Source organism: Carassius auratus, chromosome 15, assembly GCF_003368295.1.
Source record: "Carassius auratus strain Wakin chromosome 15, ASM336829v1, whole genome shotgun sequence".
In the NCBI taxonomy this organism is placed as follows: domain Eukaryota; kingdom Metazoa; phylum Chordata; class Actinopteri; order Cypriniformes; family Cyprinidae; genus Carassius; species Carassius auratus.
The window spans coordinates 8,129,200-8,153,141 of NC_039257.1; the positions used below are offsets into that span (position 1 = coordinate 8,129,200).

At 38.6% G+C, this 23,942-nt stretch overlaps 3 protein-coding genes across 5 annotated transcripts in view; all 3 read right to left on the reverse strand.

The window, feature by feature from the left end:
- Nucleotides 1–6,449: 6,449 nt before the first annotated feature.
- Nucleotides 6,450–8,445, reverse strand: LOC113114591 (chymotrypsin-like protease CTRL-1). Its single transcript, XM_026281468.1, has 7 exons — nt 8,391–8,445; nt 8,172–8,272; nt 8,005–8,084; nt 7,812–7,893; nt 7,002–7,182; nt 6,786–6,916; nt 6,450–6,704 (listed from the first exon to the last, which is right to left on the reverse strand). Exons 1-7 carry the CDS (start codon nt 8,443–8,445, stop codon nt 6,543–6,545), a joined length of 792 nt encoding a protein of 263 aa, XP_026137253.1. The 3' UTR covers nt 6,450–6,542.
- A 3,978-nt stretch (nt 8,446–12,423) lies between these two features.
- LOC113114943 (chymotrypsin-like protease CTRL-1) lies at nt 12,424–13,987 on the reverse strand. Its single transcript, XM_026282069.1, has 7 exons — nt 13,842–13,987; nt 13,629–13,729; nt 13,452–13,531; nt 13,260–13,341; nt 12,905–13,085; nt 12,685–12,815; nt 12,424–12,603 (listed from the first exon to the last, which is right to left on the reverse strand). The coding sequence occupies exons 1-7, from the start codon at nt 13,894–13,896 to the stop codon at nt 12,442–12,444; spliced, it is 792 nt and encodes a 263-aa protein (XP_026137854.1). The 5' UTR covers nt 13,897–13,987; the 3' UTR covers nt 12,424–12,441.
- Nucleotides 13,988–17,878: 3,891 nt separating this feature from the next.
- The window catches only part of LOC113114942 (amyloid-like protein 1), a 46,704-nt gene continuing 40,640 nt past the window's right edge, over nt 17,879–23,942 (reverse strand). For 2 of the 3 annotated variants that reach the window (XM_026282066.1, XM_026282065.1), the window contains exons 11-17: nt 23,381–23,480; nt 23,129–23,296; nt 22,959–22,982; nt 22,615–22,682; nt 21,771–21,836; nt 21,261–21,404; nt 17,879–20,769 (exon numbers count right to left, since the gene is read on the reverse strand). In XM_026282066.1, coding sequence (XP_026137851.1) covers nt 20,671–20,769; nt 21,261–21,404; nt 21,771–21,836; nt 22,615–22,682; nt 22,959–22,982; nt 23,129–23,296; nt 23,381–23,480 — 669 coding nt within the window. In that variant the 3' untranslated portion in view covers nt 17,879–20,670. The remainder of the gene's footprint in view (nt 20,770–21,260; nt 21,405–21,770; nt 21,837–22,614; nt 22,683–22,958; nt 22,983–23,128; nt 23,297–23,380; nt 23,481–23,942) is intronic. The other variant, XM_026282067.1, reaches the window with a different exon arrangement.

Sequence of the window (23,942 nt, forward strand, 5' to 3'; positions counted from 1 at the left end):
CATTTGTTCAAATCCCTGAAATCAGAGCTTATACTACAATTGTGCCCATATCAGCAACAGGAGACTTTTATATTAATGTTTTGTACTCTTTTGTCTGCACCATAATTTGGGTTTTGTATGCTCAGTTGGTAGAGGATTGCTTTAAACAACAATATGCAATCATGTGATCATGGGTTAAATCCCAGAGAAGGCACATGCTCATATTATGAATATGCACTGTAAATCACGATTTTGCATGGTTTCTGTGAGGGTAGGTTTAGGGGCGGGTTAGGTTTGGTAATTCGTAAGATAAGTTGTACAAATTGCATTTAAATAAACAGGCATTTTGATTGGTAATAATAGTCATACGTGATTTCATGACGACAGATGCAACATGACACTGTCATTATTTTTCAATTTGTAATTATTGCATATCACCACCTACTGTAAAGGAGTGCATAAAGGGACTTGGTGTCAGGAATCAGTCAAGCCCGGTCCCATCCATCCCACAACGATCACGCTCCCCTGAGTACTAATCACCTGCATCTGCTCACCATTAGCAATCTCATCACAGCGCACTATAAAGCACTCATCACAACCCCAAGTCAATGTCAAGCCTCCAACAAGAACAGACAATAGACGGCTGTCTCTGGATCATCTAGTGCACTGCTGATTCAAAGACGTAACGTATACGCACTTTTGAAACACTAACCTTTGTGTCCTTGTTTTACTGCCCCCAGGATTCCTGTATGTTCACCTGTTACCTGAGTTACAACGATCTCCCGAGCCTCCCATGTTTCATTCAAGCTTACTTGATAACTTCCGCACCCGAAAGAGAAAGAAAAAAGTATAAATGAACTGTGACTATGCGGCATTGACATATCAGCTAAGGACTTACTCACTGGTTTTCAGCCTCGCACAGAGTGATTTGTACCAAACCCGCACCTGAAACTATCGATTACTTACCCCGTACTTGTTATTCTCTAAATAAACTCTGTGGTTGGATTCACTTACCTCTGCCTCTCGTTACTATCCTGACAAGAAGCTTGATCAACACCGCAATGAATCCAATGCAGCCCGAAGACAGTGCTTCCGCAAACCCCACTCCCACACTGGTTTACATTGCAAACACCTTCTCTCGACCAGCACCCTTCTCTGGACGGGCTGAAGATTGCAACGGGTTTCTGCTGCAATGCTCGCTCACTCTCGAACACAGGCTCACCAATATCCCACGGAAAGATACAAGATCTTGTTTATCATCCAGCAGCTATCTGGGGCAGCTTTAAGATGGGCTGAAACATTGTGGTTCCAGGAGACGCCGATCACCTCGTCTGTACAAAGTTTCATTAGTCATTTCAAAAAGTATTTGGACGCCCCGTAGGTGATTCCTCTGTCAGCAACCAACTATTACAATTACGTCAAGGTAAAAGATCTGTTTCTGAGTACTCCCTGGAATTCCGAACCCTAGATGGGGCGAGTGGGTGGAATAAAAAAAAGGCCCTCCTTACCTTTTACCGAAGAGGATTAAACCCTACGCTTCGCCTCCAGCTCGCCATTTATGATAACAATTTGGGGTTGGAAAAATTCATGCAACAAGCTCTCTGTAACATCTCAAATAACACCTATCACCCTATGTGTTGAGGACCTCCATCATGAACTATTTGACCCATTAATTCTCGAGAATAGCCAAGCTGGCATAATTCTGGGCTGACCCTGGCTCATTTGACATCAACCTGCTATAAATTGGAAAACTGGTAAAATTCTGAACTGGGGTTGCAACTGCATAACCACTAGCATCTCACTCCCTGTCCAACCCGACCTGTGTCCGTGAATTCTACCTGCATTGAATGCCCCAAAGAAAATCTGTCAGTCAACATTCCCCCATGTTATTCATCTTTTGAGACGTATTCAGTCCTATGGCAGCCTCCAAGTTACTGCCACACTGACCTTGGGATTGTGCAATCGATTTGATCCCAGGTGAAACCATTCCCAAGGGTCGGATCTATTCGTTGTCCATCCAAGAACAAACCGCCATGCAAGAATACATCGAAAAAGGCTCTGAGACAAGGGTAAATCAGAATTTCCACCTCTCCAGCTGCCGCCAGCCATGCCTTCCAAACACTGAAGACTTCCTTCACCACTGCTCCCCTGCTCCAGCATCCAGACCCTGAAAAGAAGTTCATTGTCGAGGTCTATGCTTCAACAACAGGCGTGGGGGCCATCCTGTCACAGTACCCAGAGAACTCGTCCAAACCCATGCCTTGTGTATTTTTCTCCCGAAAATTATCCCCCGCTGAAAGAAACTATGATATTGGTAACTGGGAAATCTTAGCCGTGAAACTCACCCTGGAAGAATGTAGACACTGGAATGAGGGGGCCAGACATCTGTGACTCATTCTTACTCATACTGGCCAAGAATGCAGGACGACATCAAGACCTTTGTCCAGGGGTGTACACTCTGCACTATAACCAAGGTCCCACGCCGGTTACCACACATGTATACTTGTGGCTGTCGATGGATTCTCGAAGGCGTGCAAACTAATCCCTCTGAAAGCCCTGCCTACAGCCTTTGACACGCCGGAGTAACTGTTTTAACACATATTTGGCAATTTCGGCGTCCCTGAAGATATCGTGTCTGATAGAAGACCCCAGTTCATCTCCGGGGTATGGAGGGCATTCTTCGCCCTTCTCAATGTAACAATAAGCTTAACTTCGAGTTACCACCACAGACAAATGGTCAAACAGAACAAAAATCAGCAGTTTCCTCAGGATGTTCTGCCACACCCACCAAAATTTTAGCCGCTATTTAGTCGACAGGCATCCACAAACCTGACCCTGTTCCAATGCGTCTTTGGCTATCAACCCCCATTGTTCCCCTGGTCTGGTGAACCATCCGAAGTCCCCGCCATGAATACATGGATAAAAAACAGCGAGAGGGTTTGGAAACAGGCACACCACCACCTTCAGCAGGCAATAAATTGCCACCGGCAATTTGCTGATATTCACCGTCGCCAAACTCCAACCTACCAACCTGGGCAACTGGTATGGCTCTCCCCCCCGTAATATCCGATTGAAGCAACCATGTCACAGTTTAAGCCCAAAATACATCGGTCCATTCCCTGTGGAGAAACAAATCAAACCGTCACTTACTGACTTCACTTACCTGCTCAGTATCGGATACACCCCACCTTTCATGTCTCCCTGTTAAATCCCCATCACTTACCTGTCTCTGTTCCCTATGCAGACCCAGTCCCTGACGATAACCCCCCGATACCACCCATAGAAGCCGAGCCCATCTACATGGTAAAGGAGATACTGGACTCCCGACGTCGTGGTGCGCGACTCGAGTTTCTGGTAGACTGGGAGGATTATGGTCCAGAAGAAAGGTGTTGGAAACCAGTACTTTCAAGAAATGCAAACAAAGATTTGAGTCTATTTCTTTCCATCTCTTGTTTTTAGAGATCACTCAACTTATATATTATATATTGTATTTGTGTGGGAGAGATAAGGCTAGTTTGCTTCAACTATACAAAATCCCGGTCTTTAGTTTTATAAGCTTTCAGATATATATATATATATATACAATATATCATATATAAAATCGTATATATAAAAATCGTAAAGTGAAATAACCAGCTTTATTTTATTTGAGTAATGTTTACATGGTGTGTCTAAAATATAAAGTAATAGGTTCAGTTTTTTTTAGTCAATTCAGTTTGTTTAGTCCTTTAAACCTCCTCATACAAGTAGACAATAAAATCTTAAGCAGTTTACATAACCTCTGAGAAACCTGTCACCACTCCTTTTTCATTGTTTCATTCAGGCATATTTCCAAACAAATGAAAGGAAATCAAATATTTTTGAAACTCTTAATCAAATGACCCAATGTTTCACAAAATGAATTATTATTTTGAAGTGCTTGAAACACTGCATTCTGTCCACAACTGCTGCTCAATATATATATATATATATATATATATATATATATATATATATATATATATATATATATATATATATATATATATATATTCATATTTCCTTTATATATCATTGCATGTTATCATTTTTACTTATCATCAAAATATTATTTTATCATTGTTCTTTTTGTATTATGCATGCACTAGAATTAAGATTCATTAATAAATATTAAGCTAAACTATCCACCTAATTTTTCCACCTTTAAAAGCGGTCGCCAGCATTTGTAAATTTAAGATATCTGGCTCCTGTTGTCCTCCTTCCAGTGGTTCCAACAGCTTGTTCTGCTTGATTTTGCAAATCATTGTACCATACTATTTTAATGATTAACTATGAACACACTGGCTTGTAGTGCAAACAGTTTTACCATTTAATGCACTTTATATTTCTTCAAATGATCAACCATCATTCCGGTCCCCAAAAAGCCCAAAATCACTGGACTTAACAACTACAGACCTGACGATTTCACGTCTGGGGTCATGATGTAACTTGAAAGACTGGTCTTGGCCTACCTGAAGGACATCACTGGACCCTTGCTGGATCCTTTCCAGTTTGCCTACAGAGCAAACAGGTCTGTGGATTATGCTGTCAACATGACAGCCCTTGGACAACCATCACAACAGACCTTGGAATTACACAGTCCTATTTGTGGACTTTAGTTCAGCCTTTAATACCATCATGTTTGACCTTCTCTCAGACAAACTCACACAGCTCTCTTTGCCGACCTCAAAATAAATGTTTAACAAACCTGCATATGACTGAAGAAGTTAAATCCACTATTAAAACCCTATGTAAATAAACCCAATGGGCTTATTTTCAGATTTCTATAAAGCATTTGAAGATCTTCTAGTCCCTTTTTTAACTGTCTCACTTTTTTGACTCAGGCAGCTAATTAAAAAAATAAATAAATTCAATCTCCACTGGTCAGATGTTTTTTTTTTCTTCTCCAGTCTGGAATTCCTGTAATAATATTAAATATTTTTTTTAATTTTCATGTTGGATAACTGGTGGTGTTTCTCGACAATGAGATGCATTTTGACAGGAAAGAGTGGCCCTATATTTTCTGGGTTTTAGACTAATTTAACCTTGCTTACAATCTTATAAGCTGGCAAATGCTGCTCTATACGTAACCACAAGCCTCATGTATTTGCTCTAGTGATCGAGCCCTTGTATGGAATGATATTCCGGACATTATTCAAAAGGAATTGTAAATTGAATTCGCAAATGCGTTTTCATTTGTGGACGCATAAAATGTGACATAATCCAAATGCAAATGCAAATCACACATTACCGTTTGCATTTTCGCTTTCGCGAACGCACAGTGAGTGCCAAATTACAAATTGAAAAGCAAAGTCCATTTGCAAATGCAATTCTCATGTCTTACGAGCTATGAGCCTGTAATATTTAAAAAGCAATTTTAATTACCACATTTGCTTTTTCACTCTCTCTGCACAGCGCATGTAAACTGCCAAAACTCAAATGGAATCGCAATTCCGATTTCCGACGTCTACACAGAAACCTGTCAATCAAGTGACAGGGGTGGGGCCATTTTATTGGGCGTATTTGCATTAGGAAGTGACGTACCTCACAGTCGATGGTAATAAACAATTATTAATAGACGATTTTGCAGAATGTTTTGAAAAATGGTAGAAATCGGTGAAATTGTGGAGGACATGTTGACACTCATGTAGAAGTTAAAAAGTTTTCCTTTTACTCAGAAGCCATTTGGTTTCGGACAGGTTAAATGAGTTTGTGGCAAATACAATTTGCAATTCCTTTTAAATAATGTCCGGAATATCATTCCATACCCTTGAATTCTCCAAAAGATAGAATTATTAAAATAATGAATAAATTAATAGCTGCTCAAAATTTTATTTACTGCCAGACGCTGCTTACTTCAGCAATGGATTTCTGAAAAACCACCAACAAAGACACAGTTTACTAAGATTGTATTGAACATTATTCCATTTGTCTTGAGTCCATTCCAAGTCTTGAGTCCCCCCCCCCCCCCCCAAAAAAAAAACAAGCTATTTACGTTTTACAAAACTTGGCACCCTTCCATATGGAGAAAAGCTGAATTGGATGTTGAAGGACGGACTGCATGTCATTAAATGGACCGAATTGAGGTCAACATATTACTGGGTGCCTTCAACTGTAGCATTTCTATTTATTTATTTAATTATTTATTACTACTATTAACAATAATAATTTTAGTTTTTTTTTTCATTGTTTTGCAAATAAAATAAAAAAAGGAACTAAAACTCCATCAGTGACAGAAATGGATTAAAAAAAAAAGGTTCGAGAAAAGCATGGTGTGGTTTAATTCCAGGCTGCAACACAAGTCAGATTGAGCAGAGGACTTAATGCATGATATCACCTGTCTGATATTACATCATTAATAACACACAATTGCACTACACAACATTCTCCATTGCTTTTTTTCAATGTAATTTATTGAAACATTTTCATTAACTGTACAGTTGAAACAGGGAAACAGTATAAAATCATTCACTGACCCAAACCCATAAACAAAAAGACCACCAATAGGGAATCAAAGACAGAAAGTAAATATTCAGACTGATGATCTATTTGGAAGAAATAGTCTTGTCGATCCAAGAGCGCAGTTGGGAGATGTTGGTGTAAACTGCAGGGAAACGAGGGTCGCAAGTGTTTCTTTCCCAAGACACAGAGCCCACCAGAGTCCAGACCCCTGAACGTTCACACACCAAAGGGCCACCAGTATCACCCTGCAGAAAACACACATTTGAGACAGAACAGCAGCAACATTAATATGCTTGTGTGTTTCTTCCTGATCAGTCTTCATATACCTTACAAGATGAGGAACCGGAGGCTCCAGCACAGATCATGGCATCAGTGATTGTGCTCTGACCCCAAATCTGCCTGCACACAGCCGGACTTATGATGGGAATGACTGTTTGCTGCAGGATCAGAGGACTGGCTAAAAAGAGAAGAAATCATGACACATTGCATTGCACAGTAAACAGATTTGATGTTATTCTCTTTTTGTTTCAAAGCTGACTGACTTATAGTAGCAGTCTGGCCCCAGCCAGTGGTGAAGCAGCGGGTTCCAGGCACGATCCTGGCGTTTGATTCGGGCAGACATACAGGAGAGATACGAGGAGTGAATGTGACTGGAGACGACAGTTTCAGCAGAGCAATGTCATTGTTGAAGGTTGTCTTGTTGTAGAGTGGATGAGTGATGACCTGCATATACATACAAGATGGATGATCAGTTCACAGTGCGAGCATTTACTTACAGCGTGTGTTTTTACAATGTGTCTTGAATATTTTCTTTCCTGTACAGAATTTCATATTTGTACAAAGGTGCTGATTTTATTTGTTAAATGTTTTTTTTGACATTTTTAAGGAACACAATAGCATAAATTTTATACCTCAAAAAAAGACATGCTGATTGATAGTTTTAACAGTTTGCACACATTTCAAATGTAATATTGAGTTCACATTTTTAAAAAGCTCAACTGTTTAACCTTTTAAATGATGGCTGTTCAATCACAATTGAGAAATATGAGTTGTTGTTTTTTTTATGTTTTTAAAAAAGAAAAAAGTTTTTTACTTTTAGATCACACCTTTTCTTAAATACAGGACATAGACCTACTAATAAAATTTATTATTAATATGTTTTTGTAGTGTAATTATGACTTGGTTATTACTATGTTTAAAAAAAAAAGTGATAAAACAACATTTAAAAATGATTTCTGTCTGTATTCCGTATGTAATTAATATTGACCAGAAAAAAAGCAATATCAATTGGTCTCTTTTTTTTTTCTCAATTTCAATATCTCTGATCCACTGAGATCATAAAACATTGCTACCTTGGAAACTAGTTGGATCTGGATGGGTTCATCATTAGAGCCACGATTATGTTCTCCAAGAATGACACGGTGAGAGCAGACCCTAAAGAGAGATAAAAATAAAACAAATAGATAAAAGGCTGAAATAATCTAGACAGAAAATGTATTAACCTCTAATGTATGTGATGTTTTTTCAGATTGAAGAAAATCTTACTTGACAGCGCATTGGGCAGAAGTGAGAACCCATTTCTGGTTGATCAATGATCCTCCACAGAAGTGGAAACCATTGGCTTGCTGTTTAAAAGGTAAAAGCATTCAAAACATGACATTTACTCTTTAAACAAAGCAGACAAATGTGTGTTTGAAAAACAAATGAGTTACCTGAAGAGAGACCTGCCAGGGCCAAGAACCAGAGATGGCATTCTGTCCGTTCACAATCCTGCTGCCGATCGTCTGCGGTTTAATCTCAGGGACTCCACAACCTGTTGTTACAGAATGTTACACAATGAGATTAGAATGAGGCAGGAAGCTCTTAATTTATTTTTTGTATTTTATATATTTGTCAATCATTATTTTTTGCTAAATAAATGAGACACTTACCCAGAGCAGAGGCCACCAGGGCAAGACAGGTGATGGAGAAGATGGTGAAGGTCATGATGAGTGTGTGATATATCTCACTGATGTATCTGTAGGTCTCTCTTGCTTTTATATCATTTCCAGCAGCTGATCAATCTGTGACATGATGGAAGTCCATCCCATCAGCTCCAGTGAGCTCAAAAATGAGGAATGTTTAGATCTGTCATCGCTGGAGACAATCTTTATCTGCATTGTCCATATAAAAGCAACAGTATGAATTGTCTATTGTTTGACCTCATGACGGGCTTTAAATCTTCTGACTATTTCCTTGAGAAGCATCATGATTTCAACTCTCTTTGTATGTTATGATGTTACAGAGTGTTTTGGATTAAAAGTAGTTTTTGTTGTTGCTGTGTTGAAATCTCAGTCAATTCATCATGGAAATTAATTCCTTAAGGGTTTATGGTGAGAGGGTGACGTCCGACTGAAACACTTCACATGCTCAGCATTATGGCCACCCCCTTAAAAAATGACTCTGAAGAATCTCCAGTATCGAGCTTACAGAGCAATACACTGGGTCAAGATTGCGTTGCCTACACCAGAAGGCAAAAAGCTTCCACTTAAGGGAATACAAGCATCTTGTGCAGGGAGCCCTAGAATTAATAAAAAATAATGGGGCCTGCTAGCAGACTGACAAATTCCAAGAACTACATCTGAGAGGGCTAGAACTGGATGTGAAGGTAGGCATCCTTAAGATCGGTAATCACAAACCAATCTTTCTGGTTCGGACATGAGACAAAACAGATTTTAAATCTTAGTACATGATTTAGTCAAAATAAGGTACGACAAAATAAAAAAATAAAATAAAAAAATACAAAAATCAAAATCTGAGCGAAGGGTACATCTTCTATAGCCCATTTCTCTATAATTTACACAATCCCCTGACTCAACACTTAGGCCTCGTAGGAATGCACCATCATGGAAATAAGCCAGCTGAAAGGAGGTGGCCCTTTTCACAATTGGATGGTGTTACCTTAATGAATAGTATGTAGGACCCACTGCAGGATCTCAGGAAAGCGTCGGCACATGGCCCAATTGTTTGCCAAGACACTTAGGCCCCTTCCACACGGAGACGGAGCATACCCCAATCCGATCTTTTTTTTCCTTGTCTCAAGAAATATCCGTGTCCACACGAAACCGCATAATAATGTAGAATACATGCCAGACCAGTATGTGGCGCTGTAATTCTGCCACAGAGATACACTAAAAACAGAGAAGAAGACTTGGACTATGCTCATAAACCTTGCGCGTGGTACACAAACGAACATGTAACAATAAATTTATTAATCAGTGTTAATGTTAGTTAATAAAAAGACAATCGTTCAGTGTTTGTTCATGTTTTTGTTGCTGTTACATGACGTAGAGGTGTCTGACTAGGGGGGAGACGTGGGCTGATGATGTCATCGTTTCAGCAAATATACGGATTAGCCGTCCAGACGAAAACGCAAAGACGGTGTTTTCAAATTTATCCACTCTGGGACCCGGTTTAAAAAAATAGCAGTTTCACCTGATGAAAACGCCGAATCCGTGTGGACAAAACGCCTATCCGATAAAAAATTTGTGCGTATTCACAGAAACGCGTCTCCGTGTGGACGGGGCCTTAGGCCGAATCCCAATTCTATTTTATACCACTTCCCTTTCCCCTACCCCTCTGCCTACCCCTTCCCCTTATCCCTTGAAATAGAGTGTCAAGGGGTAAGGGAGAAAATATTCCTCTAAGGATTGGGACACCACTACCATGATGTCACACGCCATCATTCGTTGTCTAGCTCTTACAATACACACATATACTGGAATGCATTAGGGCCTTTAATTATTGTTCTGTATTAATGAGCTGCTTACTGACACATATGACATGACACATATCGGAAATCGCGCAGCTCACACATCCAGGAGAAAATAAACTTGTCAACGCTGCCCCACAACTTTTATTAAATACTGTTTAAATACTGAATTGCTACATTTTATTTTCCAGCAACGAGAGAATACAATCGCTGTTTTACACTCACTCTAAAAAAGATAAACGCACAGACGCGAATACACACAACTTTCATTTCTCTCTCTCTCTCTCTTTCTCTCTCTTGAATAGACAATATTTGAGAAAATGGTTTAGCGATTTCTAATTATAGGGAGGATAAGCCCACATCAATGTCTACGGCAGTTATCGCCCTGATCAGACATATGCTGTGGCACTATCATGCAGTCTGTAATGATATGACGTTAGCAAATATTAGCGATTTTTTGCAAACATTTCTTTGAGTAACATGATCATTAATCTGAAGTCACAATTGAATGTAACATAAAACAAATGATTACTTTTCGCTAAAATCTTTATTTATTCCCATTCGCTGTAGCAGCCATGTTTCCGAGATAATTCATACCCCTTCGTTTGAAGTGTGGTCCCGAAAAATCTTCGTTTGAAGGGCTATCTGGCCCTTCCCCTTACCCCTTCCCCTCCACTAAAAAATAGAATAGAGACACCCATACCCCTTCATGTGAATGCGTGAAATGAAGGGGTAGGGGAAAGGGGAAGGGCTAAGGGGTAGAATTGGGATTGGGCCTTAACCATCCTATGCTTGGATGCTGCCAAACTGCAGGTGTTGAGATATCATCTGACTGCAGAGAGCCACTGGCGTCTGCAAAAACACGAAGCACATGTAGAAAGACTGCACTTAATGAGCTCATTGTTATCCCCTGACCCTCCTGCAAATAGGGCCCTGAATCAAGTGAGTGTAGGGAACCTCCGTAACAGGAGGTTGGCTGGCCCACCACACCAAAATCGGGGCTTTGATGGCCATCATAAACGGCCCATGCACACATAACCACCCTAGGGCTTTTTCTCCAATACTGCAGGCTGGAAAGTGCAAAGTGTCTGTGGAAGTGCTCATCATGAAAACTCATTCTTGAACCAACTGAGGAGCAATATGTGAAGGGCAGTTAAAAACAGACCTGGGAGGCCACAATGAGAGAGGCAAGTATGTTTGTGCGGTTCGTCCAAGCTCTCCAAATGAGTGCCTAACCTCCGAGGATGAGCGGGGGAATCAGAAACTACTACTTGGAACTTGAGAAAGAGAGGTCCTGGCCATCAAACACAGGTCTATCCATTTACGTTATCGTGAACTTTCCGGTGGACAAGACCTAGAACCACAATCCTTATGAGGGGGTTCCATAGGAGATGGTCCACTCCGCTTAACCTCATGAGGGCTCTGCAGAGAAGACAAGTATGATGTCCCTTGGTTTGATTAAGAAATTTGTCACACGGAAGATGTTTCCTATGGTGATGCCGCTATCGCAGAATTGAGTGAACCTATGAAAGTGAACTGCTTACTTCCGTATTGAAGAATAAGTTGGTTTAGTCGTTCATGTGTTTGCCAGATCATTGCCATCTAAAGGCCGAACTTTCAGAATTTCTAAACATTTCGAAACAGTTGTCATATGTACCACATGTTTCTCAGTTCTGCGAACCATCAAAATAATTCAACTCATCTAGCTCTAAACAATATGGTTTGGTCAGATTCTGATGTGGTTGATTTATCAGCAAAATTAATAAACACAGTACATATTAAATGAGATTTTTCTGTAATTTGGTGGTAGATGTTTAATGAATGCTAGTGTAGTATCCTGAAGACGATTCTGAATAATCAATAATAATTTGCACTATGGCTATAGTTTAAGTGACAGGTTAATGAAAGACTTAATCTTAGTCTTATTCCAAAAGAAGAAAAGTGAAAAGCTTCTGATGAAACGTATCACAGGTTCTGGCACCATGGATGGAGGACATTTGTAATTATGCAGATCATTAATTTCACTCTTTAATTCATTACATTTTTTTAATTCATATTTTATTTGGATATTTTTAAAGCTGGAACAAGAAAACAGTAGCATGAAGTAACCACTAGATCATTAGAGCCATAGATAGACTGAAAAACACACCAACACAGATAAACTGTATTACATTTGAATAATTAAAAACAGCTTTTTGTTCCTCTGGTGGATAAATATTCAGACTGGTGATCTAGTTGGAAGAAATTGTCTCATTGATCCAAGAGTGCAATTTGGAGATGTTGGTGTAAACTGCAGGGAAACGGGGGTCACAAGTGCTTCTTCCCCAAGACACAGAGCCCACCAGTGTCCAGACCCCTGAACTCTCACACACCAGAGGACCACCAGCATCACCCTGCAGAAAACACATATTTAAGATTGAACAGCAGCAACATTAACATGCTGATGTGTTTCTTCTTGATCTGTCTTCATATACCTGGCAAGACGAGGAACCAGAGGCTCCAGCACAGATCATGGCATCAGTGATTGTGCTCGGATCCCACAACTGCCTGCAGACAGCAGGACTTATGATAGGTATGCTTGTTTGCTGCAGGATCATAGGGTTTGCTAAAAAAAAGGGGAAGAGAACATGACACATTGCATTCCACGGTATACAGATGTGTTGTTATACTCTTTTTGTTTTACAGCTTACTTACATGTGGTGCCCGTTTTACCCCAGCCAGTGGTGAAGCAGCGGGTTCCAGGCACGATGCTGGCGTTTGATTCGGCCAGGCATACAGGAGAGATACGAGGAGTGAATGTGACTGGAGACGACAGTTTCAGCAGAGCAATGTCATTGTCGAAGGTTTCCATGTCGTACAGCGGATGGGTGATGACCTGCACAGATTTAGATTTTTTGTGAGAACCAATAGATAAATGGCTACCAATGAACGCTTTATAAAAGAACACCTAAGATGCAAGCATCCTTCCTTTCTGTTTAATTTTAACACAAGCACTATTGATAAATAACTAATTTTGTTATTCTTCTCTGAAATCATTAAATAATGTTACCTTGGAAACTGGTTTGACCTGGATGCGTTCAGCATTGGAGACACGATTATGTTCTCCAAGAATGACACTATGATAGTCAGCACTATAAAGAGAAATAGAGATAAAATGAATACATAAATGACCAACAGAAAGCAGACAGTGTATATATTTACCACTTTTGTATGTGATGTTTGTCAGATTGAAGAATTTTACACGACAGCGCATTGGGCAGAAGTGAGAACCCAGTTCTCATTGATCAAGGATCCTCCGCAGATGTGGAATCTACTGGGGAGCTGTTTAAAAGGTAAATGCATTGAAAACATAAACCTTACTAGCAAAGTAGATAAATATGGGGTTGAAACAGAGTAGAAAGAGACAGTTTACAGTTACCTGGAGAGAGACCTGCCAGGGCCAAGAACCAGAGATGGCATTCTGTCCGTTCACAATCCTGCTGCCGATCGTCTGCGGTTTAATCGCAGGGACTCCACAACCTGTTATTACAGAATGTAATTCATCATTTATGAGGCAGGAAGCTCTTAATTTAGGTTTTGCATTTTCTATATTTTTCCATCTTTATTCTTGCAAAATAAATGAGACACTTACCCAGAGCAGAGGCCACCAGGGCAAGACAGGTGATGGAGAAGATGGTGAAGGTCATGATGAGTGTGTGATATATCTCACTGATGTATCTGTAGGTGCTCTCTCTTGCTTTTATATCATTTCCAGCAGCTGATCGATCTGTGACATGGTGGAAGTCCATCCCATCAGCTCCCGTGAGCTCAAAACAGAGGAATGTTTAGATTTGTTATCGCTGGAGACAGTTTTTATCTTCATTCTCCAGAGCTTATGTTTTATGTGCAAAGATGATGAATTCTCCATTGTTTGACCTCATGAACAGGCTTTAAGTCTTCTGACTGTTTCCTTGAGAAGCATCATGATTTCAATACTCTCTTTGTATTTTATGAAGTTTTTTGGATCAGAAGTAGTCTGTTGTTGCTGTGTTGAAATTTTCTTTCAATATATCATAGAAACTGCTTTCCTTTTAAGTGTTTCTGCTATAGTTGCATTGAAACAGTTGCATTCCAATATATCTACATCTATATAATATATCTATAGTTCAAAGTCACTCTTACAGACCTTTTTCTGGACTGTGCCCAACTGGTGGAATTACCTCCTGATCTCAATTCAAACAGCGGAGTCTTTACTCTTTTTCAGAAAACATCAAAAGACTCATCTGTTTTGCCTGCACTTAACCAACTAATACTAGCACTTACCTTTTCTCTTCTTGTCTTTCATATTCTAAAAAAAAAAAAAAAACCTGGCTAAAACTAACTGAGACTTGTCATGGCACTTGTATACTGTTGTTGTTCTTTTGTTGGTCTGACTGATTCTATTGTTCTCATTTGTCAGTCGCTTTGGATGAAAGCGTCTGCTAAATGATTAAATGTAAATGTAAATATCCGTGACATTAACTAATCCTTTATTCAACCTTGGTAAGCTGTTCATGAGAGAGATGCTGAAAAGAAAAGGATTAAAGTTGTGGGATTGTGTCACACTGTGATAATGTCAGTTATGAGAGCTGAGCCAAAGTAAAACTTAATGCTAATATCAGTTTCTTTAACACCATTTTAGATAACAACATAAAGGACAATAAATTGGTCGAACACTTTCTTTAAAGACACCATAAGCTACCATTATTCATTTTACATACTGACACAGTACTGATACATTTTATTTATTAGTTGTTTTTTTAAATACATTTTGTGTCTTTGTTTGTTGGTAATCAAAGATAAAGTAAGTACTCTGTGCATTGGTTTTGTATGTTATACTTGTGTGTGTAAGATAAGGCTAATTTGCCTTTACAAAAGCTTGGTCTTCAGTTTATAAGATGTTTTTTTTATTTTTTATTATTGTTATTCATAATATGCTAGACTGCTTAATTTTATTAGAATCATGTTTACATTGTATGTCTACAATATGAAGTAATGGGTTTAGTTCTTCATAATTCAGATATATATATATATATATATATATATATATATATATATATATATATATATATATATATATATATATACATAACCATTGAGAAACATGTGAAAACCCCTCTTTCATTGTTTCATTCAGACACACTTCTGGGTGAATTAGAGGAGAATGGAATATTTCTGAAGCTCTTAATCAACTGAACAACTAGGAACATACTATTAAAATGAAAAATTGTCAGAAACACCACATTCGGGTGGCACCTGCTGGTCAAAATTTTGTAAATGCGTGAAACTTTAACCTAAACATGGCTAAACACAACAACAACAAACAGAACTTTTCTTGGAAAGTCTAATACAACACTAAATATATAATAATACGTTGCACTATGGCTTTAGTTTAAATGACAAATTAATGAAAGATTAACTTCAGTCACTTTCAGTCAGTTTATATACAAGTACAAAAACATATGCAACACATGTAAATTTCATTGGCCTCTGGTGAGTCAGTAACAACGAGTTTCAGTACCAAGGACAGAGATAAAGGCATGAAAAATGAGGCAGCACAGTGTCAGAGAGAATAAAAAAAGATGCAATGTCATGTGATCAGAGTTTGTTTTAGTTTTTAGGTTTAGGTCCGAAGTGCCGGTCAGTGGTTATCTGGGAGTCCATGGCAGCTGATAAAACCACTTAAGGAAGGTTATGAAATTTGGCACACAGATAGAGGATCAGCCTTCTTAGGTTTACGAAGCTTTTTGGAAACGCATCCCTGACGCGTGAACTTGACAAGATGGAGATGCAACGAAGTCACTATAAGGCTTATGCACATGCGGAATGATCATCTCAGTGTTGGCTGGATTTGTTTTTATCAGTTCAGTCAAACATCTGAATGTTGATTGGATTTGAAAAATAACTATTCATTCATTTATTCATTAATTCATTCATTCATTGTTTTTAATATATATTTGTGCAGACTTAAGCTAATATGTCTTCTCAACTAAGCACAAGCAATAAAAATAGTTCAACTTAAATATTTTTGCAATTCCAACAATTTGCTAATTGGAAGGTATTTTTTATTTATTTTGCTCCTAACAAAAATTAATGGTTTGTTATAAGGCAGTAAATAAAAAAAGTTTTTTCAGTATAATTGCATACATGGTTTAATGTACATGACGTCTTGCTTGCTTTATGGCTAAATTTAAATTCCTAATGCCTGATTTAATTAATAAATCTTATTCTTATTAAAAATTATTTTAAAATGTATTGAATTGAGGCTGAGAAACAGAATGTGGCGAAGGTGAACATCCCTGTGGTAACTCACTGAATGAGCTAATGAGCCAGTCTTCCAGGTAATTGTATGTGGATGCTCTGGAGCATTTATGTGGCCAGAGCAGCATCCATGCACTTTGTGAATGTCCTTGTTGTCAAGGTTAGGGCAAATGGAAGAAACTTGTACTGGTAAGCCTTTCCCACAAAGGCAAACCTGAAGAACTTCCTGTGTCACCAAGCAACCTTAATATGAAATAAGGCATCCTTCAGGTCGACGATGACAAACCTCCCGCACAAATCACCCCCTTGTGAGAAGATACTACAGTCAGGTGAACCCCACTGAAGTGAGAGAGGGAGAGAAAGGGCAAGGCCCAATTGCACACTCTCCATTGTGTCAAACTCCACATCCGATCCTCAGGTCGTAGATTCACAGAGGGCCTCTGTGGCATCCGGAGCCCGATGGCAAAAAACAAATTTTGCAGAGGGATTTTGAGACAAATGTTTTCACAAATTTCACATTAGAAGCGCTATTAACCACCTCGGGCACATCTGAAAAACCCAAACACTGATCGTGGGGGTCGCCCTTCGCAATAAAGCAAGAACATGGCAGCTGGTCGCAACGAAACCCCATGGCACTTTACCGCAAGGAGAACAGTGTTCCACTATCGGAATCGCCGAAGTGCAAATGAAGAAGTCTCAATAAAAAGGAAAAAAGAAAAACTGCAACAGAAGGGCTAAAATGGCCGCTTTGTGTAGGCAGAGAAATCTGAGGAGCAGGATTGCGACGTAAGAGTGTCGAGTGGTGTCCACACCATCAGCCAATGTATTCTAATTAATTCATAATTCTATATGAGCATCAGACAATCGGCACACCCAGAGGGTGTTCTCAGTGTGTCATACCAGCCCAGCGTTGAGTGAACCTATAAAAGAGAACCATCATTCAGCAAAAATAAACTTTTGTACTTAAGTGAAAGTGACATGACATTCAGCCAAGTATGGTGACCCATACTCAGAATTCGTGCTCTGCATTTAACCCATCCAAAGTGCACACACACAGAGCAGTGAACACACACACACACACTGTGAACACACACCTGGAGCTGTGGGCAGCCATTTATGCTGCGGCGCCCGGGGAGCAATTGCGGGTTCGATGTCTTGCTTAGGGGCACCTAAGTTGGGGTTATTGAAGGTGGACAGAGAACTGTACATGCACTCCCCCTACCCACAATTCCTGCCGGCCCGAGACTCGAACTCACAAACCTTCGATTGCGAGTCCGACTCTTAAACCATTAGGCCACAACTTCCCCACGACTTCCCCTTGCTTGCTGACAGGATGATGCTGTTCACAATAACAACCACCGTAACAAAAGGGAAAAGCCACAATCAAACTGTGTGGGTCATTTATAATTTTATTGTTGTTTTAAACGCATACAACAAGCCACATCAGTTCACAGGTCGCTTGCTCTTACAATACGTCAATTAAATATATAACACATTAGTGGGCCTTCCAATCACATCCAGAACTTTTCTTTGGTGAAATTCAGAATGATTCGACAACAGCTTATTTAATTGCATTGGTTCCAGAAGCTTAAAGCACCAGTTCATCAAATTTTCAAAGTTCATCAAACTTTACTTTTAACCAATTGTTTAACATGATCAAGCTGTATCATCAATACATGCTAGTAAATTGACAGGAAAACTGGGGTGTGAACATTATTCAACATATTATGTATAAATGGGTTTCCATCTTTACCTCCACTTTATTGATTCTTCAGCAAGACGAGGAAATATTTTGAAGTAACGATGAATGGACACAAATGAATCAATCTTGGTACAGTTGTGCTCTCTGTTTACTAGTTTAGTTTTCAAGCATGAGACAGACCTGTTCAGTGTTTACAGTCCAAATCTATATACCAAATGACCCAAACTCCAATTAATATTGACTTAAATAAAAAATACACATAATTACATCCAAAACACAGCGTTGAAAAAGGCAATAATGCAGCAGTTAAAACATCCGTAACTTTGTTTACATTTCTATTGGTTCAGGATAAGAGAGGGAAGGGTCAACTTAACCAAAAGAAGACACATATAAACTTAAAATCGATCGAAATTGAATAGACTGTCCTAAATCTATCTGATGCTGGTACAAAATCTAATTCTGAGTCCTAAAATAGGGCATCAAACCACAATTTTAACTCATCACAATTCATAAATACACATCAGAGTGATCAAAACAACAGTAAGCCGTTCATGTTTTGCTTTAAATGCAATGAGCTCTGGTGCAATGTGTTGCATTAGGCAAGCCTAACCTGGAGATGTCTAAATGCGGATTTATGACTGTAACGATGCCTTAAAAATAACTAGTATGCCTCGAGAAGCTTCCGTCCATTGTGAGGTTAAACAAGCTTTTTCTGTGGTTTGGCTTCAGTTCAGTGTTCAAAATGTTGCAGAACAAAGGAAGACAAAAAAGTCAATCAAATACAAACAATCATGTCATTTGGTTTGGTGTGTCATGACTCAGAAAGAAATCTGTATATATATTTTTTTTCCTAAAATAAATAGGTTTCACAGGACAGTTTGATTTGGTATAAAGAAAATGTAGTTTTGGACACAAACATACTGGGCCCACATTTTGGTTTCACTTCTGCTAATATGTCACTTATTATTTAAACACACGATGATGCCATATTCTCCTCAAAAAACTGTCCGTTCTACTAATAAAAAGATTTAGAGCAAGACGTGTCCTTTCTACAACAGGCTAACAGTAATTGTTGCATTTATGTTATTTGTGTCTAGGCGAAAGACCCCCAAAAATTTGTTTTAAAATTTCTATGTGCTAGAACAGAAATGCATTAGACAGACAACTCTAGAACCCTCTAATATTAAAAAAACAAACTTGATTTTCGAGACTTGGTGACACGTGTTCAGAAACTTAAACCAGTTCTGGAATCACATCTTGGCAGTCAGAGGTGTTTACCACTTTACAGAGGTGACACCATAGTTTCAGTTACGCAACACAAACCCTCGACAGTTAAATCAACTACTGTATGAAAACGGAGCGATTAGCTAAGCTAACTAACCTACACACCACGGTGTATTAGGAGGAACGTGAATGGAGCCTATGTCTACCGAAGATACATTCAGTCAGGAGTTACTGTGTCATTTTCTTGTGCTGGTTTATACAACAGTCCGTTTTCATTCAGCCATGTTAGGAAATGTTTCGTTCTCTGTGTGAGCAGCACAAGGTCATCTTTACGTCCACACATTGTGTCGATACAAATTAATGATAGAAACGTCTATTCGAGTTATGTCTTTAGTTATGTACACGTAATTGTTGCGCTGTGATATTTTCATTTTTATCAAAAGCAAGAAACAGGACCAACACAAGTACGTTATAGCATCATACACCAAATTTTTGCATGCTTTTCTTTACGCATATGGACTTCAGATTACTTAGAATTGACTTTTAAAGAAGCAATACCAGAAAAATATTCTAAGCTTTCAGGTAGTATTGTTCGATGAACGTTCATTTTACATTTAAAACAATGAGTCAGTTTCTTACGCTGTGATTTGAGACTAACAATTTACCAGAATGTCCGACGGATGAGTTATATGTGAATACAAACCACGATCATTTGAAGTCGAACAGAATGAATCTAGCAATCTAAAATGGCTTGAATCTAAAACTAAGTCTTCTTAGAGGGTCAAAACATCTTCCGGTTAACTCAAAAATATATCATTCATATCACAGTTTCACCGTGAAATAAACTCTGCTTTGAAACAGAAACGACAAAAGCAGCCACTCGGGTCGATCATGTTCAGCTTTTTTGAAACACATAATTCATTCAGAAAAAAAAGTGTGACGCTATTCCAAGATTCTTAAATGGCCGGACATGCTCAGCGTGGCCACACCCACATGAATGAAAGCAAAAACCGGGGGATAAAGGAGCTTTCAGTGCTCTGCGGATTCTCTTATTAGTGTCTCTCCCTGATGAGAGAGTAGTATGCAAACATTTTACTACAAACTCCCTATTTGCGTGCCGGGTTTGTTGTACATTTTGAACATCGGTCATATAGACATACATACAGTACGAGGGAGAGGGGGTTGCAGTGGAAACCCCAATCAAAAAACGGGAAGCGAGAGAGGAGGGCATGGCCGTGAGACTGCACAGCCCTCCTCAGTTCATTTGCTCAAAGAATTTGTAAGTGGGGTTTTCATAGCCGTGATTCTGCATCTTATTCAGCTGTCTCTCCTCGGGGGTCAGCATGGGGTCGACCTGCCGGGAAAGAGACGGGGAGATGGGAAAAGAATCGCTTAGAATGGAGCATAAGTGAAATTAAATGGGTAAAATTAATGAAAGGAAACATTATAATATGCTGGCTGTGAGCAAATCTCAAATCAAAAGGCACATTTGAGCAGAAAAACCTTATAAAATGTAACAAGATTAAAGAATTGTGATGTCAAGTGTGGCCAGCCAGTATACAAATGCAGGAAATGTAATTTAAAAAAATATGTTATTGTAAATATGTTTGTGAATGTTAGCAAATAAAAATACTAAATAAAATAAAATAATTAAATAAAAAAATTACTTCCTCGTATTAATTCACTGCTTAAATGGGTTATGGTGTATTTTAACTAGGCTATCGCATTATAAAAACCACAAACATAAGCCAGAAGCCATTTCGTGTCTGGGTTTGACCATGTTTTTTAATCTTGCATCTTCTAATACAAACACACAGATGTCAGCAGTGATCAGATGAATCTCACCTCCACTATGCCATGACTGATGGTTCCATACGGCTTACGACGGACTAACAACAAGCTGATGACCATCACCATTGCGATGGCCACGGCAACCACCAGCAGCCCCACCATTGCCCCGCGGTTAAACGTCTCCAAAACATCCGGCTGCTGTGATGGAAAACAATGAGGCACAGAGTTTGACATTCAGTACAATACAGGAACCAAATCAGCACCTGAGGGGATATAGCTTTATTTGCTTAAGATGGAAATGCATCCTGTCCATGTTCTCTAAATGCATCTGTCCTATCCATGTCCTTTAGTATCTATCAGTAAATAGATAGTCACTCTCAGAGCTCAATAAGCATATTGCAACTTTTAGTTAAGTGTGCAAATCATGGCTTTGCTTCTATGCTCATGCTGAACTTAAAAGTACAATGAGAACTATTTGGCACAGTAAAAGGCTAAATGAAGAAAACTCAACATTAGATTTGACAAAAGAAATGAATTGACAAATGAAGGGCTTTAGAAGCTCACCAGCTCATCTCTCTGGATTCCTGGAGACTTGTAGACCACTTGCTTCAGCTCTACAGACGTGTTGATCTGAGGAACACACGGAAGCTGACTCAATCATGTCATTAGAAAATCATTTTAAACTCTACTCAGGCTTGCTACTTACAAGTATTTAATAAGAAGAAAAATAAAAAATACAAATAAAAAAACGAGTCTGAATTCTGATTTATTTATTTATTTTTTACTTGGGGAAATGTCATCTGGATTCATTAAACTCCAGATGGTGCCATCCAGTGGTCAAACTGCAACACTACAAAAGTGCCATGGCCATGTGTCTTGTTCAGATCAGCATTAATAATAATAAAACTAATGATGACGATGACAATAATAATAATAATAATAATAATAATAATAATAATAAACTAATATTATTTACTATTATTACAATTACAATATCTGTACTTAATAATAATAATAATAATAATAATAGTAATAATTGTGTTATTGTATAATAACACATAATCACAACATTTCTGGACAAAATCTGCAGCCCTATAAAAACACAAAGCTAACCTGGAGCTTTAAAAATTACAACATTTTTATCAGTATCAGTGATATTACAATTCGATTTTGCTCCACAATCTTGCAGCTCTCTCTGACATAAGGTCATGTGACAGCACTGCAACATAACTACAGTTTTGTATGTGGACTAAGCAGGTAGTAAATAGTGTATGCTACACAGCATTCAGTAAGTACCAAGCATGTATTTCATTTTAAAGTTAAGTCACTTCGATAAGCAAGCACTTGTATATGCGAATGTAAATGTGCTATTTTTTAATTTTTTATTTTTGTTATAATTTGTCCTAACCTTCTCCTCGTATTCATAAGTTGGTCCTCTCTCAGAGGTGGTGTAGTCATACTCATCTACTGATGAAACTGTGGACAGACAGAAATATAAATATATTATAAATTATAAATGTATAGCTAGAAATAAATACATATATAACACACACACACACACACACACACACACACACACACACACACACACACACACACACACACACACACACACACACACACACACACACACACACACACACACATATATATATATATACATATACATACTGTATATTCAATTAAACAGTATATAAACAAACTATAACCTGAAATTATATTACAGAAAGTGTGAACAGTTTTAGGATTTACCTTTCTTTTCATTAGGCTGGGGGTCTACATTACAACAAATTTAAGAGATGAAAGGAAAAGGAAGAAGGATGGTTAGTACTTTCAGATTGTTAACATGCTCAAGAATTTTTCGTGTTAAGCTCCATTTCCTTCCTCGTATTGCATGTGTTTTGTAGATGTGGTTATTGTACCGATGCGTGGTGGGTAGGGGCGATTCTGGAAAGCTCTGTCTTCTTCCTCCTCGTCATCTCGCTCTTCTTCGCTCTCGGCAGGAAGCAGCTCTTCAGTGGTGCGCGTCTCAGAAAAGGAAGTGGTCATGAGCTCGCTGATGTCCCCCCTCTCTGTTCTCACTAACTCCTCTGCAGAGACACGTAGATTCAATGAGTGATCTGGAGAACTGTCAGACTTTGAGGCAACAGAGGATTCACAAAAACACATCTTACGGATCTCGTCGTGAAGTTTCTCAGCCAGGCCGGGGACCTTGTAGAGCAGAGCCAGGCTCTGGTTCATTCTCTCTTCGATCACATGGAGGTGTGTGTACACCTTCAAACGCAGATATGAGATTATTTTTCATTCATTTTTTGCATTATTTGACATCTTTTTCATATCTGCATTAAACAGACAGACATAAACAGCAAGACATTTTGGTTTCTATTACTGTCATGCTACGATAGGTAGCTCCGCCCACACTGAAATCCTATTGGTCCAAAATTCTGCTTCACACAATAATATATTACAAATCACATATGTTCTGACAGAATATCATTATTTAATAATAATACAATGAATGATCATGATAATGATAATTAATAAAGATTTAATAATAATAATCTATCAGTACATGTTTATTTCAAAAAATTTTAAGTCCAATGTTATATCTGTTTAATAGTAGTTTATGCATTGCAAAGTAGTTGCTAATGTTAAAACCTTAAATGAATGCTAACAAACCAGATCTTATTGTAAAGTGTTAAATCTGTAGACATGAATGAATGGAAGAGCAGATCT